Raw genomic sequence first — 17,645 nt, forward strand, 5'->3', positions numbered from 1 at the left:
CAGTGGCATCGTCTCAGCTCACTGCAACCTCTGCTTCCTGGGTTCAAGCAGTTCTTCTGCCTTAGCCTCCTGAGTAGCTGGGATTACAGGTACCCGCCACCACGCCTGGCTGATTTTTTTTGTATTTTGGTAGAGAGGAATTTTCACCATGTTGCCCAGGCTGGTCTCGAACTCCTGAGCTCAGGCAATACATCCGTCTTGGCCTCCCAGAGTGCTAGGATGATAGGCGTGTGCCACTGTGCCCAACCTTATGTTGCTTTTTGAAAATAATTAAGTCTTTATCTTTTAAGTGTAATAATATACTAATTGAGCAGACAGTACATAGAGTTTAATTGTACTATATATTGCTTTTATGTATTTATTTTATTTTTTTTGAGACAGAGTCCCACTCTGTCACCCAGGCTGGAGTGTAGTGGTGTGATCTCAGTTCACTGTAACCTCTGCCTCCTGGGTTCAAGGGATTCTTGTGCCCCAGCCTCCCAAGTAGCTGGGATTACAGGTGCCCACCACCACACCCGGCTAGTTTTTGTATTTTTAGTAGAGACGGGGTTTTGCCATCTTGGCCAGGGTAGTCTTGAACTCCTGACCTCAAGTGATCTGCCTGCCTCGGCCTCCCAAAGTGCTGGGATTACAGGCGTGAGCCACCGTGCCCGGCCTGTCTATTGCTTTTTAAGTTTAACATTACTTCACAAGAATTTTGGCATTTTATTAACAGAGTCTATAAGCATTCCTGATTTTTTTGTCATTTACAAAGTGTTCATTGTAGATAAAAGTTTAAACTACACATAAGCAAGCAGAAAAAAGTTATCCGCCATAATGTTTATATCCTTCCAAGTTGAAAAATTCTTTAAAACATAGATCATGTTTTAGAACTCTTTTTTTATTCTTAATCATCCCTTGCTACCTCAAATGTGAATCTCTGAACTACATACAGCTAAGAACATGACTTCTTTTGTTGAGTCTTTAAACATGGGAACAATAGTGACTGATTAAATTAGTTTAGTCTTATTTTAAGCATTAAAGGGTTATAGGAGACCCTTTGTTGTTGTGTTGTTGTGAAAAGAATGTGCATAGAATTTGGGATCTAATTCTGGTTCCACTACTTTCTTCCCTAACTGTGTTTTTGGATGACGTACTCTCCAAACTTCAGTTTTCTTACTCATTCAGCAAACATTATGAACCTGCTAGGTTTGGGCGCCAAGCTATGTATTGGGATATGTAGATGACAGAGATAATCAAATACATTTAAAATTACTTTTCAAAGCCTTTAGATCTAATCTACTGTTATATAGTATAAAACAGTGCTGTTTGAAGCAGCCAGTTTGTGAACTTATATGTTATTGGTCTGTGATGAAGTAAACTAGCACCAGAATGCACTGTCCTGCTTTCTTCTTTGTGAAAGTGTCTTATTGTGAGAAGAAAGATTGAGATCTGAACTAAATGGTGTATTTAGTGATGTAGTTGGTTTTCCCCCCTCCTAGACCAGAATCACCCTTGCAGATCAATGCTGGACCATAGAGTATACTCTAAGTTTTTTTTTTTTGAGACAGCGTCTTGCTCTGTCGCCCAGGATGGAGTGCAGTGGCACAATCTCGGCTCACTGCAAGCTCTACCTTCCTGGATCATGCCATTCTTCTGTCTCAGCCTCCCAAGTAGCTGGTACTACAGGTGTGTGCCACCACACCCAGCTAATTTTTTTGTATTTTTAGTAGAGACAGGGTTTCACCATGTTAGCCACAATGGTCTCGATCTCCTGACCTCATGATCCGCCTGCCTCGGCCTCCCAAAGTACTGGGATTACAGGCATAAGCCACCGTGCCCGGCCTACTCTAAGTAGCTTTTAGAGTAAAGTAACCCAAGAACTACCATCAGTAGTTAAATAGAAGCCATATCTTCCAGTTTTTTCTCCCCTTTTTTGCTATTATGATTTTCTTGAATTTTGCTGCTTGTTTCCTTCAAAGTCTCTTTATTACAGTTTTGCCATTTTGCCTAATTGAAATGTCTAGGTATGGAAGAGTTAATTATGTTCTGGCTCGAAGAATAGAACTTTTAGAAGAAGTCAAACGATTGCAAAAGAGTCTAGGGGTTCCAGGAGATGCCTCATATACCTGTGAAACTGCAGGCTATTTCTTCTTATACCAGGTAAGATAATAAGGTTTTTTAAATCATACTTCATCATAATATGAACCCCAATTGGAAGCTGGAATGAGTTCTTGTGATCCTTCATGAAAGCTTATTTTTTTGAGTAAATTAGAATATATGGTATTGCAAAAGCTATATTTATGAATGTTAAGTATTTTGTATTATCTTCAATTTTCTTTGCTAAATAACTTTGCTTGATGACTCATTCTGTGAAAGACCAGTGTTGCTAGTTTTTACATTTTTTTCTTTCTGTTGACAAAGTTCTGGTTACTCTTTTTTCTGTTTTTACTGTAGAAATACAACTAAATAAATATTCTAGCTACCCAGTGGCAACAAAGTATACTTAACTTTTATTGTATACATTAATCAGCTAATGAAGGAAAACTTATTCTTTCAAATTTCCAGAAATAAATTATGTATTACAACTAATTGCACAGTGGGTCTTGAAGTTAAAGGCTTCTGACTTCAATAGAAAGGTGTATTTTTACTTTTGTTAGGATTAATTTTGGAAGTATGCAAACCAATGACAAATAGCCAAATAAAGTGAATAAAACTAAACTTTAATAGTTAGTTGGATTAGTAATAATTTTAAATGGACTAGGACATAATTGGATAATTAAGATTTTTGTATAACTATTTTTTCTCTTTGTTCTAATGCCAATTATATATTTTAGATATAAATTATAATATTGTAAGCTTATTGTAAGTGGATATCACAAAGCAGTTAAGTCCATTCAAAATGAATAACTTTCATGGTTTCTTGTGAAGCAGGGAAAATACATAATATAGTCTTCATTAGATTCAAGACTGTTTAGGATTTGCATAAAGGAGTAAAGATCATGCTTAAATACTTTTTTGACACAGAAAATTACTTGGCTTTCAGTGAAAACAATGTTTAAAATTGGGGAAAATAACCTATAAATTATGAAGATTTATGTAATAAATTTAGGAAAAATGAACTTGAGGCTTCACAGTGTAAATAGGCAATTTTCAACATTTAAGAATCATATCGGGAAAGTTAAATTCCCTAGCCCTTGTTCCTATAGCTCTCTCATTCAATAGAGGTGGAATCCAGGAATCCACATTTTTATTTAGCTCCTCAGATATTTTGCCTAAGGACTACACTTTTGTGAAATACTGAGATTATAACAGAAGAACCTGGGAGAGTTACAGAAATTGAGGTTAAATAGTAAATGGCTGTTAGAGGCATAGCTAACATTATACAAAGTAATTGAACTATAATCACAAAAGTCATAAGCTTTCAAATATACACTCAGCTTAACCACACGTTCTTTATAAATCTTCTAAAAATCTGGGAGAAGGGTTGTCAAGTGCCAAATTGATTAAAAAGCTGCTAAAACTGAACTTACCATATATGGAGAGAAACAGAGATGAAAAAAATGTGAAATTTCTTTGTCCAGAGAGCTTTCTTTCCTTTACATGTCTTTTAAGCATTAGTAATAAACTATCTTGAGTTACATGGAGATTCTGAACTGTCTGAGTTAGAGTTCCATTAAGATGATGTTGAGGCTCTTTCCAGTTTGTAGAAATTTGTTATTAAAGAGCCTTTTTTTCTCCAAAGACAAGGTTACTTTTATAACAGAAGAGCAATCTGTCGTTACAGGAATGAAGAATACTTACATTGGATCAAAGATTGAATTTCTTTTTTTTCTTTTTCACATAGCAGATCTTGTTTTTACAAGGTTTATTTATTTTATGCTTTAAAACATCGTAATTAGGTGGCAGTTAACCTCAAGTCCCTTTTTCTACAGGTAATGTCTCGTTGGGAAGAGTATATCAGCAAAGTGAAAAATAAAGGTAGTACGTTGCCAGATGTTACAGAAGTCTCCACTTTCTTCCCTTTCCATGAATACTTTGCAAATGCTCCTCAACCCATTTTTAAAGGAAGATCTTACGAAGAAGACATGGAAATTGCTGAAGGATGTTTCAGGCATATTAAGAAAATCTTTACTCAGCTTGAGGTAAGGATTCTCAAGTTCTTTAACTATAATGGTTTTTAATTTACTTTTTTTTTTTTTTTTTTAAGTAAATGTGAAATATTCAAAACGTTTTGTTTTTTGTTTTTTGAGACGGAGTCTTGCCCTGTTGCCCAGGCTGGAGTGCAGTGGCATGAGCTTGACTCACTGCAACCTCCACCTCCCAGGTTCAGGTGATTCTTCTGCCTCAGCCTCCCGAGCATCTGGGATTACAGGTGCACACCACCTTGCCCAGCTAATTTTTGTGTTTTTAGTAGAGACAGAGTTTGTTGGCCAGGCTGGTCTTGAACTCCTGACCTCAAGTTATCTGCTTGCCTCTGCCTCCCAAAGTGCTGGGATTACAGGTGTGAGCCGCCACACCCGGCCTGAAATATTCAAATCTTAGAAATTAGATTGTTAATTTTAAGTAAGATATAAATTGGATCTTCATTCTGGCTTTCCTGATGTAAAGGTCTTAGTATTTTTGAGAAAGGAATGCTTCCATCAAGAAATTCAATAATGCTTCTTTGAATTGGAATTTGAGACTGCCATGTGGCCATTCTAAGTCCTGTATGCCTCTTGATCAGTAAAATAGTGGGGTTGCTGTAGTAACCAGGATGATTGATTCTGATTATGAAAGTGAAATGAGTCATAGCTACACAATGGGAACAGAGAATATGTCTGGAACCCAGCACCCCCTGGATATGTCTCCTAGTTTTTGCCACATCACTGCGGAATCATCATTGCAAAAATAGATAGCAAACATCATTGAAAAACTACAGCAGTCCTGTAAAGGGATCACATTCAGGCTCAGATTCCTCAGTAAGAAAATTTAGCATTAAATTTTCAGGTAGAAAGGTAGAAAAATCAGGGACATTGTTTCTTGTCTTTGTGTCTTTTAGATGTGATTATATACCCACTTCCTAGAACTATATCAGGCACGTAGTATACGTTCAGTAAATATTGAAATGTATATGGTTAGATGGATGGATGGTAAGTACAGAATAATAAATGTATTATGTTTATGGTTAGATAAACACAAAGTGAAAGGATAAAAACATACTCAATTCATAATAATAGCTGCCTTGGGCGGGAGTAGGCAGAAGGTTCTACAGGGTACCTCACCCATATTTGTAATATTTTAATTATTTAAAAAACAAAACAGAAATGTTAAAAAAACGTTTGAAAGAAGTATTGGTAAGGCTCAGATTTTATGAAACCTGACATTGGGTACTCTGGTTTGACTTGTTTGCCCCTCATATCCATCTATTGTCCATACCCTTTTCTGCTCTGTTGGGGATCCTCTGCCATGGTTGATGTTCTGCCTTACCCTTGCAGGTTTAATTTCCCAGCTTCCTATGTCAGCTGACTTCTTGCTTAGTATAGCCAATGAGAGAGTGCCAAGGTATTTCTTCATCAGTTCCCTCTACCTTGGGTTCCACCTCTTTTATGACTCCAGTTTCTCCTGGAAAAACTTGGGGTTCCAGCTTTTTTGTGTGACTACAGTCCCTGGGCTCTGGTAATACCACTTCCTACCTTTATTCTTTCCAGTCTAGGGATGATGGTGACTGCTGCTGTCTGTAATTTCTAAGTTACATTACCTTTATAGTTCCTCTATCACTTATATAACCAGTTTCTTGCTAATTTCCTTTGATATGAGTACTTGAAATCATTTCTGTTTTCCTGGAGGGACGTTGAGTGATACAGGTACAAGGATCATTGAATTTTATTCAGTATTCTTGTTTATGTTGTACATATTTTACCTTACATACAAAAACGTTTGAATTGTAACTTTTATTTCAGCTACTATTTGAACTCAGTTAGTACCCAAATCATAATGAACAGAATTATAATTCATTAGGCTTAGTTTATAGTATCTGTATGTTAATTTCTCAGGAATTAAGTCTGATTGGATTGTATAGTTATGTGCAAAACTCCATTTTCCTAAAATTATCTTTCATTGCTCCTCATTTCCATAGGAATTCAGAGCCTCTGAATTGCTTCGAAGTGGACTGGACAGATCTAAATACCTTTTAGTGAAAGAAGCCAAAATTATTGCTATGACCTGTACTCATGCTGCCTTAAAACGACATGACTTGGTCAAGTTAGGTTTCAAGGTAAAGACTTATGTTTTTTTTTTTTTTAAAGATTATCAGAGATTGGCTCACTTCTTATTGAAGTTCGTATTTATAATTACCTTAAAATGTTTCTTTTACAAGTGGATGATAATATCCCATGTTTGCATGATTAGTGAACTCTGAATCTAATTTTTCTAAATCTAGTTATTAGTAATTTGTCCATTAGGTAACATTATAACGATATAGTTGTCTGACCAAATTCTCATACTTGTTAAGGTTTTATTTTTACTGAGTATCACTTATTTAAAAATCTCCAAATAAAGCTTATGAAAAAACCTGAAATTCACCTAATTACAAAAATAGTAATAATAAAAATATCTCCAAACAGAAATAAAAGCTATAAAAAGAACATTTCAAAATGGTTTTCAGGCAGGTGTGGTGGCTCACGCCTGTAATCCCAGCACTTTGGGAGGCCAAGGTAGGCATATCACTTGAGGTCAGGAGTTTGAGACCAGCCTGGCCAGAATGGTGAAACCCTGTCTCTATTAAAAATACAAAAATTTAGCCAAGCATGGTGGTATGTGCCTGTAATCCTCGGGAGGCTGAGGCAAGAGAATCGCTTGAACCCAGGAGGCAGAGGTTGCAGTGAGCCGAGATTACGCCCCTGCACTCCAGCCTGGATAACAGAGTGAGAATCCATCTCAAAACAAAAACAAACAAACAAAAACCAAAGTGGTTTTCATCTACTAAACATCTGTGTGCTTAGATTATTCACATATTAAACATACAGCCATTCCAGTTATTTGTGTACTTAGCAAATGAAAAGCCTTTCATATGAGGATATGGAATACTCTTATTTAGACTGCAAAATAAGATATTAATTAAAAACAGGAGGAGGACATGATAGCCCGTTAATCTGTGACTCATTTGAAGTGGAATGTAATGATTGAGCAGTAAATTTGAATTTGCAGATTTTTTGACTTTGCTAGTGATACTGATCAGAACTTAGATTTTAATACAGTCATTTAACTTTCCTGCAACTGCTTTATCTGTTGTTTAAAACAGAGGTCTGTATACGGGCTTGAATTAAAAATTAGTAGTTCATTTGCTGATTAAAGTAACTGACAATTTTAAAATGTTGTGAGCTCACTGAAAGATAAATAAATTCAAGGTGATGAAATTGTTATCTTGGATGCAAGGTTCCTCAGCTGCAAGGTGGGACAAATACACTCAATTTATTAAAAGGTAGTGTGAACATACCCTAGTGATGTGAACTTAGCCTTTTGCAAATTATTAGTGAGAATTTTTAACCTAAATATTTTGTTCTTGGAGCTGATATATAAATATACTTTGATAATAAATCATAGCTTAATAACAAGGGAAAATAATGCAACCGTAATTAACATTTTTTTGCTTTCATGGAGCTTTTGCATGTGTTCTAAAAAAGTACTACTTATCACATTTTCAGTAGTCATTTTCTACATTTAAATCATGCTACATGTCAAAGGATAGTTAGCATGAGTGCTAATAGGTTTTCTATATTTTTGATTTCAAAGTTTTTTTTTTTTTATCACACTTAAGAGTTTTAAAAACCTTGTAGGTCTACTTAACAAAAAAAGGCAGTCCCCCACTCCGCTTATCCATCCCATTTATCCATTCCTTCAACTCTGTATTTTATCCTTTTCATCTATATCAGTCAAGAATGGTAAATTTCCATTTTAGGCATTGTCTTTTGATTCTGTGCTGACCCAAAGGACAAATAGATACACATTCATGCACGTGTGCATGTACCTTTCCTTCCTTAATGCTTCCAATATAGTTATGTCATAACTTTGATTTGCTCACTTTTGGGTGTTTACATCATTATTAACACATGAACACTTTCACATCCAAGCAGGGGAATATACCATGATTAGTTTTCCTTTCATGCACTTTTTTTTTTTCTTTCTGGAATTAATGATTTTTGTCTTTTTTGTTTGTTTAGTTTTCTGTTTTTACCACCAATTCAACCCAAAACTGTGTTTAGTTTTTAAATATTTTCTTAGTACATTTAGACACATGACATACATGTTTTTGGAGATCTCTCTCCTAGATACTCCTGACCTATTTCAGTTCACATGGCATCCATTCTAAGCCTTTGCCTTTCTCATATGTCAGATTCTGTTTTGGGCATTCTGTGTCTTTCTCTTCTGTCTTTTAGTAGAATACATCCTCCAGTATCTCTCCTGTGAAAGGATACATAGGAGGCCATATTTTTAAGACTTTCCATGTCCAAAAACTGTTTTAAATCTACTCTCACATTTAAATATTATGGCTAGGTATAGATTTCTAGATTGGAAATACTTTTCCTTCAGAATTTTGAAGAATTGTTCCATTTTCTTTTTTTTTTTTTTTGAGACAGAATCTCGCTTTATCGCCCAGGCTGGAGTGCAGGGGCCGGATCTCAGCTCACTGCAAGCTCCGCCTTCCGCGTTTACGCCATTCTCCTGCCTCAGCCTCCCGAGTAGCTGGGACTACAGGCGCCCTCCACCACGCCCGGCTAGTTTTTTTTTTTTTTTTAGTAGAGACGGGGTTTCACCGTGTTAGCCAGGATGGTCTCCATCTCCTGACCTCGTGATCCGCCTGTCTCGGCCTCCCAAAGTGCTGGGATTACAGGCTTGAGCCACCACGCCCGGCTGTTCCATTTTCTCTGTCTTCCAGTGTAGCTGTTCAGAAGCCCAAAGCCATGATTTTAAATGTATTTTGTTTCACATTTTTGTTCTGTCAGGAAGCCCTACAATCTTTTCTTTGTCCCTAGAGTTCTGAAATTTCAGTGGTATGTCTTAGGGATACAAAGGGAGAAGGACTCTTACTTTCCTGGATCCCTGGGTTGTGGGAGATGGATGGAGAAAGAGAGCCAGACTTCTCCACATTCTGTTATGTACACAGACTTTTGACGTAATTCCAACTTTCTGTGTGGCGCTTATATCTGATCCCACCCTCTTAACTCTGCCTGCTTTCTCCAAGTTCCAAGATCCTCTCCAGACACTAAATCTGTCATCTATTGGAGGTGAGGGAGGAGGGACATTCATTTGGTTCCTTGAAGTGGGGAAGTCTAATTGCCTCTTTAAACCATTCCTATTGTTACCAAGCAAAAGGGGCTTGCTGATCGGTGCACTAGAAGCCAATACTCTAACACCAGGTTTTTGAGGGGAAAAAAAGCTTCTTATTGCAAGTTGACTCATGAGAAGAACATAGTCAAGCTCAAATCTATGTCCCCATGCTGACTTTAAGGCAGTAATCTTATTAGAAAAGGTATATAGGGTGGATTCTGGGATTAATAAGTGATTGGTGGAAGGAAGGGGGTCTGGAAAGTCTTCAAGCATGCACAGTTCTCTCTTCATGCTACCTCTTGGATTGCCTGTGTAGGTTCTGGAGGAGTTAATATGAAACATGGTAGCAATTTGGGTTGAGATGTAAGCAAGCTCATTCTGTGCTAACTCTAGTTGGCTATATTGGTTCCAGCCAGTTTCAGCCAGTTTTATTATCTTAGAAGCAAAGGAAGTTTCAGCTTTGCAGCAAGGTGTTTCTTTTCTTATCCCGTAAACTCAGGAATTTCTCTTAGTTGCTGGTTTTTTTAACTCTTAGGATACAATTTCACTATATGATGTCAAGTGTTGTTTTGGGGGTTTCCAGAGATAGTGGTAATCATTATGTGTTCAGTTCATCACCTTTTAACAGAAGTCTGTCACTTGTTTCAATTTGTATTTTGTTGAAGCCTTTTTTTTTTTTTGAGAGGGAGCCTTGCTCTGTTGCCCAGGCTATAGTGCAGTGGAGCAATCTCGGCTCACTGCAAGCTCCACCTCCCGAATTCAAGTGATTCTTCTGCCTCAGCCTCCCAAGTAGCTGGGATTACAGGCGCCCGCCACCAGGCCCAGCCAATTTTTGTATTTTTAGTAGAGACAGGGTTTCACCATGTTGGCCAGGCTGATTTCGAACTCCTGACCTCAAGTGATCCACCTGCCTCGGCCTCCCAAAATGCTGGGATTACAGGCATGAGCCACCATGCCCAGCCCCAATTTTTTACAAACACGAAGTTAAATATTAGTTCTAATTTGCTTGTCTGTTTTCAGGCATTGTTGATTCGATGTTGATCATCTTAAACCCATTTTGAATTCTAGAAATTGTAGAAGGAAATTTATCAGAATGATAACAAAAACAAACAATGATAGTAAGCATCATTTGTTGAGCGTAAACTATGTCCCAAGTTCTGTGTTTACAGTGCACGAAGTTCTATGCTTACAATGATTTATTTCTCTTCTTCACAACTAGATGTTTATATGAGCTCTCTCCTTTTTTTTTTTTTTGAGACAGAGTCTCATTCTTTTGCCCAGGCTGGAGTGCAGTGGCGTGATCTCGGCTCACTGCAACCTCTGCCTCTTGTGTTCAAGCACTTCTAGTGCCTCAGCCTCCCAAGTAGCTGGGATTACAGGCACGTGCCACCACGCTCAACCAACTTACTGTATTTTCAGTAGAGACGGGGTTTCACGATGTTGGCCAGGCTGGTCTCAAACTTCTGAGCTCAAGGGATCCACCTGCCTTGGCCTCCCAGAGTTCTGGGATTACAGCTCTGAGCCACCACACCCAACCAAGATATCTCCATTTTATGGTTGAGAAAGGGTGACTCAAGAGAGATATTACCTTAGAGTCACAGGTAATCAGTTACAGACCTAGTATTAAAAGGTGGTTTTCTAAGAATTTAAAGTCTATTGTGCCCTTACTCTTACACCACCCTGACCCTATCCTAGCAGCTATAATCCACTAAAGAACCATAGAACTGTGGTAACGGTGGCTGTAGAATTTAGGAATCCTTTGAAAGGTCACAAAGACCAGCTCCTAGCCTGGTCCCTGGCCTGGAGCATCAGGTGCCAACCCAACATGTAATATGTTAGTGGAGATTAGTAAGAGTTGAATGAATGATCTGACTAATAAATACATGAAACAGGTAACTAAAGTGGTGATAATTTTGCTTTGGAATTAAAATCTCCCTTTTAAAAAGCAAAATCTACCATCCTGGCTAACACGGTGAAACCCCGTCTCTACTAAAAAATACAAAAACTAGCCGGGCGAGGTGGCGGGCGCCTGTAGTCCCAGCTACTGGGGAGGCTGAGGCAGGAGAATGGCGTAAACCCGGGAGGCGGAGCTTGCAGTGAGCTGAGATCCAGCCACTGCACTCCAGCCTGGGCGACAGAGCGAGACTCCGTCTCAAAAAAAAAAAAAAAAAAGCAAAATCTATAAATATTTTTTATAAGTAAAATTGCATTATATTTTCAGAACTGATTTTCAGAAAGCAGTCTTTTTAAGCTATCTCCTTTTGAGTTGCCCCCACTCTGTTTTGCATATTATACCTGTCATCCTGAGAATCTATACAGGGACTTCTTAGAAAATGTGGATGTTTGAATTCCTCCTTCTGTTCAGCTCCCACAAAAATGACCTAATCATTTTAAGAGGGAAATCTGGCATTATTATAGAGCTAGAGAAGAGACCATCCACATGCTTACACCTTCAAGTAGTTTCAATAACAGTCCAGAATTGAACCATAACTTTAAAACAGGAGAATTAAACATTCAAAGTAAATGTACTCTCCCCATCTCCCACCTCTCTGGAAAATAAAATAATGGGAGCAATCTTTAAAAACAAAGCAACAGAACTCTAATGTATACTTAGATTCAAGAAGAAGGTATTGTACTAAAACAAGAAGATGTCTTACTAAGTAGCGATCAGAATTAGAAGTGAAGAGGAAAGGTGAAACATGTTGAGAATAGATCTAAATGAGAATTGGACAGATAGAAGAGTAGTAATTGTCAAAGAAAGAATGAAATTTTCTCATGTTTGAGAAAGACTTGATTTTTCATTCTTTTACAGATGTGTAATACCTAACATTACTGGGAACAGGGCTAGGGAAAAGCTACAGACATTAAACAAGTAAATATACAGATAGAATTACGAATGTGAAGATTTGAAAGACAAAAGAACATTACTTTGGTACTTTGAGATCAGTTTTAGATTGGGAGGTCAGAGAAGGCCTAGATAAAGTGGCTTTTAAGCTGATATTTTAAGGATGAGAAAGAACCAACTAGACTAAAAGTGAAGAGAATAGCATGTGCAAAGGGCCTGAGGCAGGAAAGGTTTTGCCATTTCAGACAAACCGAAATAGGCCGTTGTGGTTGAAGCTTAGTGAGTAAGGAGAAAGATAAAGTACAAAAGGAAGTCAGGGACTAGATTGAATATCAGTTCTTGGTAAATACATCCTTGCTGGCAATGTTAAGACATTTTTTCCCCTAAAACAGTAGTGTGAAGGATTTGAAATAAGGAGTTGCGTAAGTGTCTTGGAGGAGTCAAGACAGGAAGAGGAGGAACTAGTAAGGAGTTTGCTATCCGTAGTCATAGTGGTAGTTAGGATTTTTAGAGTGGTAGTGCTGGTAGAAATAAAGAAAAATGAATAGACTCAAGAGTTTCGAAGGTAAAATTGACATGCTGTGGTGATGGATTAAATGCCCAAGGGTGGGACTGAAGTGGATTGTTGTGATGGGTAGGATTCATATAGGAAAAAAATTATCCCAAAATACTCCCTAGAGTAAGAGTACCAAAGGGAATGACCTCATATATAATTATAAATTGATTCTTTCTGATGTAAAATAAATAACTTAATTGAAAAGAACCAAATTGACATTGCAATTCAAGAAATGATATACAAGATCTCTTCATTGTAAACTTGTGTATTTAGGGGGCTTTCTTGAAGTCAAATACTTGAATTGGAAATGCAGAGGCATAGTGATAAATAAGACCATGAAGTTTCTGTTTGAATAATGTGTATGTTGTTATTTTTATCTGTCTGAATAATTTGTATGTTGTTGTTTTTATCTGAAATTATTTGGGGGTTTTTGGATGATTCTGTTTGTTATGGTAGTTGTTTGGCTTTTAAGCTGTCTTTATGACAAGCTTTCCTCTTTCTCAGTACGACAACATTTTGATGGAAGAGGCTGCTCAGATTCTGGAGATAGAAACTTTTATCCCTCTTCTTCTACAGGTAAGAAATATAAGATCTGAGGCAAAGAAAATAGAGTTCTAAGAATGCTGAGGACAGCATCAGAAAGCTGTACAGTTTGAGTGTGCTGATTGCCATAGTTCTGTATTTTCCTTAACTTCATTATGTTTGGTATTCTATTTTAAGCCTATAAACTTTCTTGAATCTATTCACTCTATTTAGTAGTTGTTTTGCTTTCATAAGTACTATTTAAAAATTCATAGTTTATTTCTGTAATTTTGAAAAGATTTAGTAATTTTAATCAAGGAAATTACATTGTTGTGCAGTTTAGTGGGAAGATGAGCTGTTTCTTCGTTTCTTTTGTTATAATTGTAGAATTATTTTTTCATATTCACTGAATGCATTTTTTTCTTTATGCCTAAGTTTTTGAGCTAAATTGTGCTATTTAAGAATGTTTTTTACTGTACAATATTCTTTACTATTGAAGCATTAAAAACAAAATGTGGAATTCCCAACTTAAGAATAGAGATCACTCTAATATGCAGATAAATTGAGTTCCAAAAGTTGTTTTATAAGTGAAGCCACTTGGAAGTTGGAATGTATTCTATCAGGATATGTTTCAGGGAACTAGGAGACACATAGAGTAGGAAATTGAAGTAGTAGTGTAGATAATTAAAGAAAGTAGTTTTTACTGCTTTGGTGGGTTCAGAATTGGTCCTCAGCTAATTGTGAAACATATTTATTTCACATCTTTCCATTTCTCTTCTTGGGCTTCTGTTTCCTTCTGTGTACTCGTTACCTAATGCTGACCTAATCCTTCCAGACTTCTTTGGATTACCCTGCCTATTCAAGCAGGGTAATTCCATGCTTGCCTTCTAAATACCTCCATTCTCCCTCACCCACTGTCACCCAAGGCAATAATGTCCATAATTAGTTCACAAATTGTTCTATAAATTTGCCAGACTCCTCCTTGTGGAGCTGGTAAAGATTGGTAATTTTGTAAGATAAGGAAGTCGTTTGATGAATAGTGATTCCCTTGGGTAATAAATTGGAGACTAGAGGATAATAGAGTATTTTGCCATTTCCTTACTTTTCATTTCTAGAATCCTCAGGATGGATTTAGCCGACTAAAACGATGGATTATGATTGGCGATCATCACCAGTTACCTCCAGTTATTAAGAACATGGCCTTTCAAAAGTACTCAAACATGGAGCAGTCTCTCTTCACTCGCTTTGTTCGCGTTGGAGTTCCAACTGTGGACCTTGATGCTCAAGGGAGAGCCAGAGCAAGGTAAAGGAGACAGGAAAAAAAAAATCATTCCCATTTAAGGACATTTGTTCCATGATCCAAGTATTTGTGAATAGCTTTTGTGTAGACTGTTAGCATTCCTGGCTATCCAGGAACTTGGCTGCCTGTAAATCCAAAAGCACTTTTGTCGACTACTGCAAGAGATATGAATGGACCAAATAATTTATTTCCTTCATTTCATTCATTAAGATTAATTTAAAGTAACGTATAATCTAAGGGCTTCTTTTCATTGTCCCTTCTCCTTTCTTCATGCCCCAAAAGATATACAGTTAATATAATTTTGAAATCTTAAAAAAAAAAAAGTGAACAAGAGGAGAACACACCAATTCTTACTTCATAAAGGATGCAGGCCCCATCTCATAGTTAACCTCCAGATGTCCTCAATTTTTAGTCTGCCTTGACTTTTTAATTTAAGGGATAAAGATAGCATTGATCTCAGAGAGTGTGATAGAACTCTCATTTTTGTAGTACCTTCAGTCTTCTGACCCTTGGTTACATGAAGTAGGGAAGCTAAGGTTGAAAGAGCATTATTGTTTAAAAGATGAGCAAAAATGGCTCACGTGAAAATTTGAAAGAAGCACAGAAACAGAGAAACCTCCTTATGTATATTAAAAGGGATTTTACACTGCTAATATTTTCTATTTGTGGGGGGATTTGTCTTTGGAAAGCTTGTGCAACCTCTACAACTGGCGATACAAGAATCTAGGAAACTTACCCCATGTGCAGCTTTTGCCAGAGTTTAGTACAGCAAATGCTGGCTTACTGTATGACTTCCAGCTCATTAATGTTGAAGATTTTCAAGGAGTGGGAGAATCTGAACCTAATCCTTACTTCTATCAGGTAAGAAAAAATAGGAAGCTTTTAAGTTTATTTTGCATTTGCTGGCTGACATATGCCTAATTCAGTGATACTTAACCATTTGGCCATTGAGAAAAGGAAAGTTGGAACCCCACCTTACACACAACATATGAAAAATCAATTTCAGATTGACTAAAAATACATGCACTAAGAAAACTATAAACAAACTAGAAACTACTAGAAGAAAATATTGATGAATATATAGTGTTACAGTGAGGAAGGTCTTCCTAAGCTTGTTACAAAAGCAGAAATCATAAAGAAAAATACTCATTGGAGAAAAAATTTATTTTCAATATTTAAAATTTATTTCAATATTTAACGAACAATAAGTTGAATTCTGAATATATTTATAGAACTCAAATTACTTAAAAAAATCAAGACTAATAGAAAATATGAGTATGCAGTTCATATTTTATAGCAAGTATAAATCAGTGAATCACATTTTCACCTCTTTAACAATGCTCAGGGTTGGGGTAGGTTTGGGGAAACTATTCTCATACAGTGCTAGTAGGAAAATAATTTGGTGGACAGATTGTTAACATATATTAAAATCAATGTTCTCACTTCTAGGAATTTATCCTCAAAAATAATTGGGCAAGTTTGCAAAGACTTGTATGCTTAATGCTCATCACTGCAAATTATATTGGAAATGAGAAACAACCTGAATACCTGTCAGTAGGGATTAATTGCATTATTACATTCCATATAAAAGAAATACTAGATAGCCACTAAGAATGATAACATTGTGTTTACTAACAGGAAGAATGTTTATGCTATATTAAGTGGGAAAAAATGGCAAAGGTATCTATAGTCATCTCATTTTAAAAAGGAGCTGCAATGTATACATATAGAAATATGTGCAGATAATCTATACAAAATGACCTGGCAGCATATACATCAAAATATAGTCTTTGGTTGATAGCATTTGGGGTTATTTTAAATTTTTCTTTTTTCTCTATCTCTTTACAGCAAAATATCCAATATAGGTTGTTATATATAAATTAGAGATCTTGAGTTATTCATGAAAAAGCATCATAGATCATCAGCTTAAATATGTATGCGTAGATGTAACTCATGCAGATCTTATTTTCCCTCCAAATATTTGGTTATATTAAGTCAAGTTACTCTATTTGTGTACTTACTGCCTGAGAACAGGTGTGACCTTTCAATGATAACTTTAAAAATATTAGAACCTAATTCAAGTCAGTGATGTTTCCTAATAGCCACCTTAGAAATTAATTAAGTATTCTGTCAGTAATCAACTGATGTTTTCATTACATTAATAGTTTTTGGAATTTCTCCTTTGAATCAGTTTCATTGCTTGAGTCATACTGTACTATGGATTGAAGCATTTTTATGCAGATTGGTTACCTGTTTTTCTTATTCATTAAGCCTAACTCTAGATGAGTTTTTAGCGATTCAAGAAATAAATATATTTTCAGATGATGATTTGCCACTATTAAATATATTTCTGAAGAGCTGAAAACACTATCCCCCAAAATAAGAATATTATGCATTTAAGTGATAACATTCGAAGAATTAGTGTCTGAGAGGGAAAGACTAGGTGGATAAATGAATAAAAGTCACCAATTGGAAGGGGACTTGACTCATTTGGAGCGAGTTCTAAAATGTTTGGTCACAATACAGTTCATGTTGTTTTATTGTTAATGTTTCATGTCTAACCTTTGGGCAAAGTACCAAATTGGGAAATGTTAAAGAACAAGAAAACTTAAATGCTTGTAACTCAAGCTGTGTGTCACAAAGAACCAGAATATAAATGATATTTCTAGAAGTCTTACAGTAATCTCTCTGTTTCCTTTGCATGAAATCCAGCTTCCTTTTTTTTTTTTAATATTGTGTTTATATTCTTATTTTACTTTCTTCTTTCATGTAGTACTTTGGATTTAGTCTCTACTAAACTGGATCAAACAGCTTTGTGTGCGATTCCTCACCTTTAGGTTGAATAAGCCTTAGTTTTAAGCTCCTTACTAGTCTATAATTTAACAGTAAACCGGACTGACCAATTTGAGGTCACATCCTCATCCCAACCATCATGCAGAGAACAGAAACAAAGCATACAAAAAACATTAAGAAACATGAGGAAGAAGGAAAAACATTGTGTAAAAATTGAGTCAACTATAATACTGCTAGGTGTATATGCTGTTAAACTGGGTATTGTATTGGCTTCCTTTTTTTTTTTTTTTTTTTTTTTGAGACGGAGTCTCGCTCTGTCGCCCAAGCTAGAGTGCAGTGGC

At 36.3% G+C, this 17,645-nt stretch overlaps 1 protein-coding gene across 1 annotated transcript in view; it reads left to right on the plus strand.

Annotated features, from left to right (window-relative positions):
- AQR (aquarius intron-binding spliceosomal factor) overlaps positions 1-17,645 on the plus strand; it is a 123,279-nt gene that overhangs the window by 89,275 nt on the left and 16,359 nt on the right. Inside the window, exons 26-31 of the mRNA XM_011932722.1 lie at positions 2,007-2,142; positions 3,915-4,124; positions 6,098-6,235; positions 13,194-13,265; positions 14,327-14,514; positions 15,201-15,372. Coding sequence (XP_011788112.1) covers positions 2,007-2,142; positions 3,915-4,124; positions 6,098-6,235; positions 13,194-13,265; positions 14,327-14,514; positions 15,201-15,372 — 916 coding nt within the window. The remainder of the gene's footprint in view (positions 1-2,006; positions 2,143-3,914; positions 4,125-6,097; positions 6,236-13,193; positions 13,266-14,326; positions 14,515-15,200; positions 15,373-17,645) is intronic.

The sequence above is a fragment of the Colobus angolensis genome, unplaced genomic scaffold (genome assembly GCF_000951035.1).
Source record: "Colobus angolensis palliatus isolate OR3802 unplaced genomic scaffold, Cang.pa_1.0 Scaffold97, whole genome shotgun sequence".
In the NCBI taxonomy this organism is placed as follows: Eukaryota; Metazoa; Chordata; class Mammalia; order Primates; family Cercopithecidae; genus Colobus; species Colobus angolensis.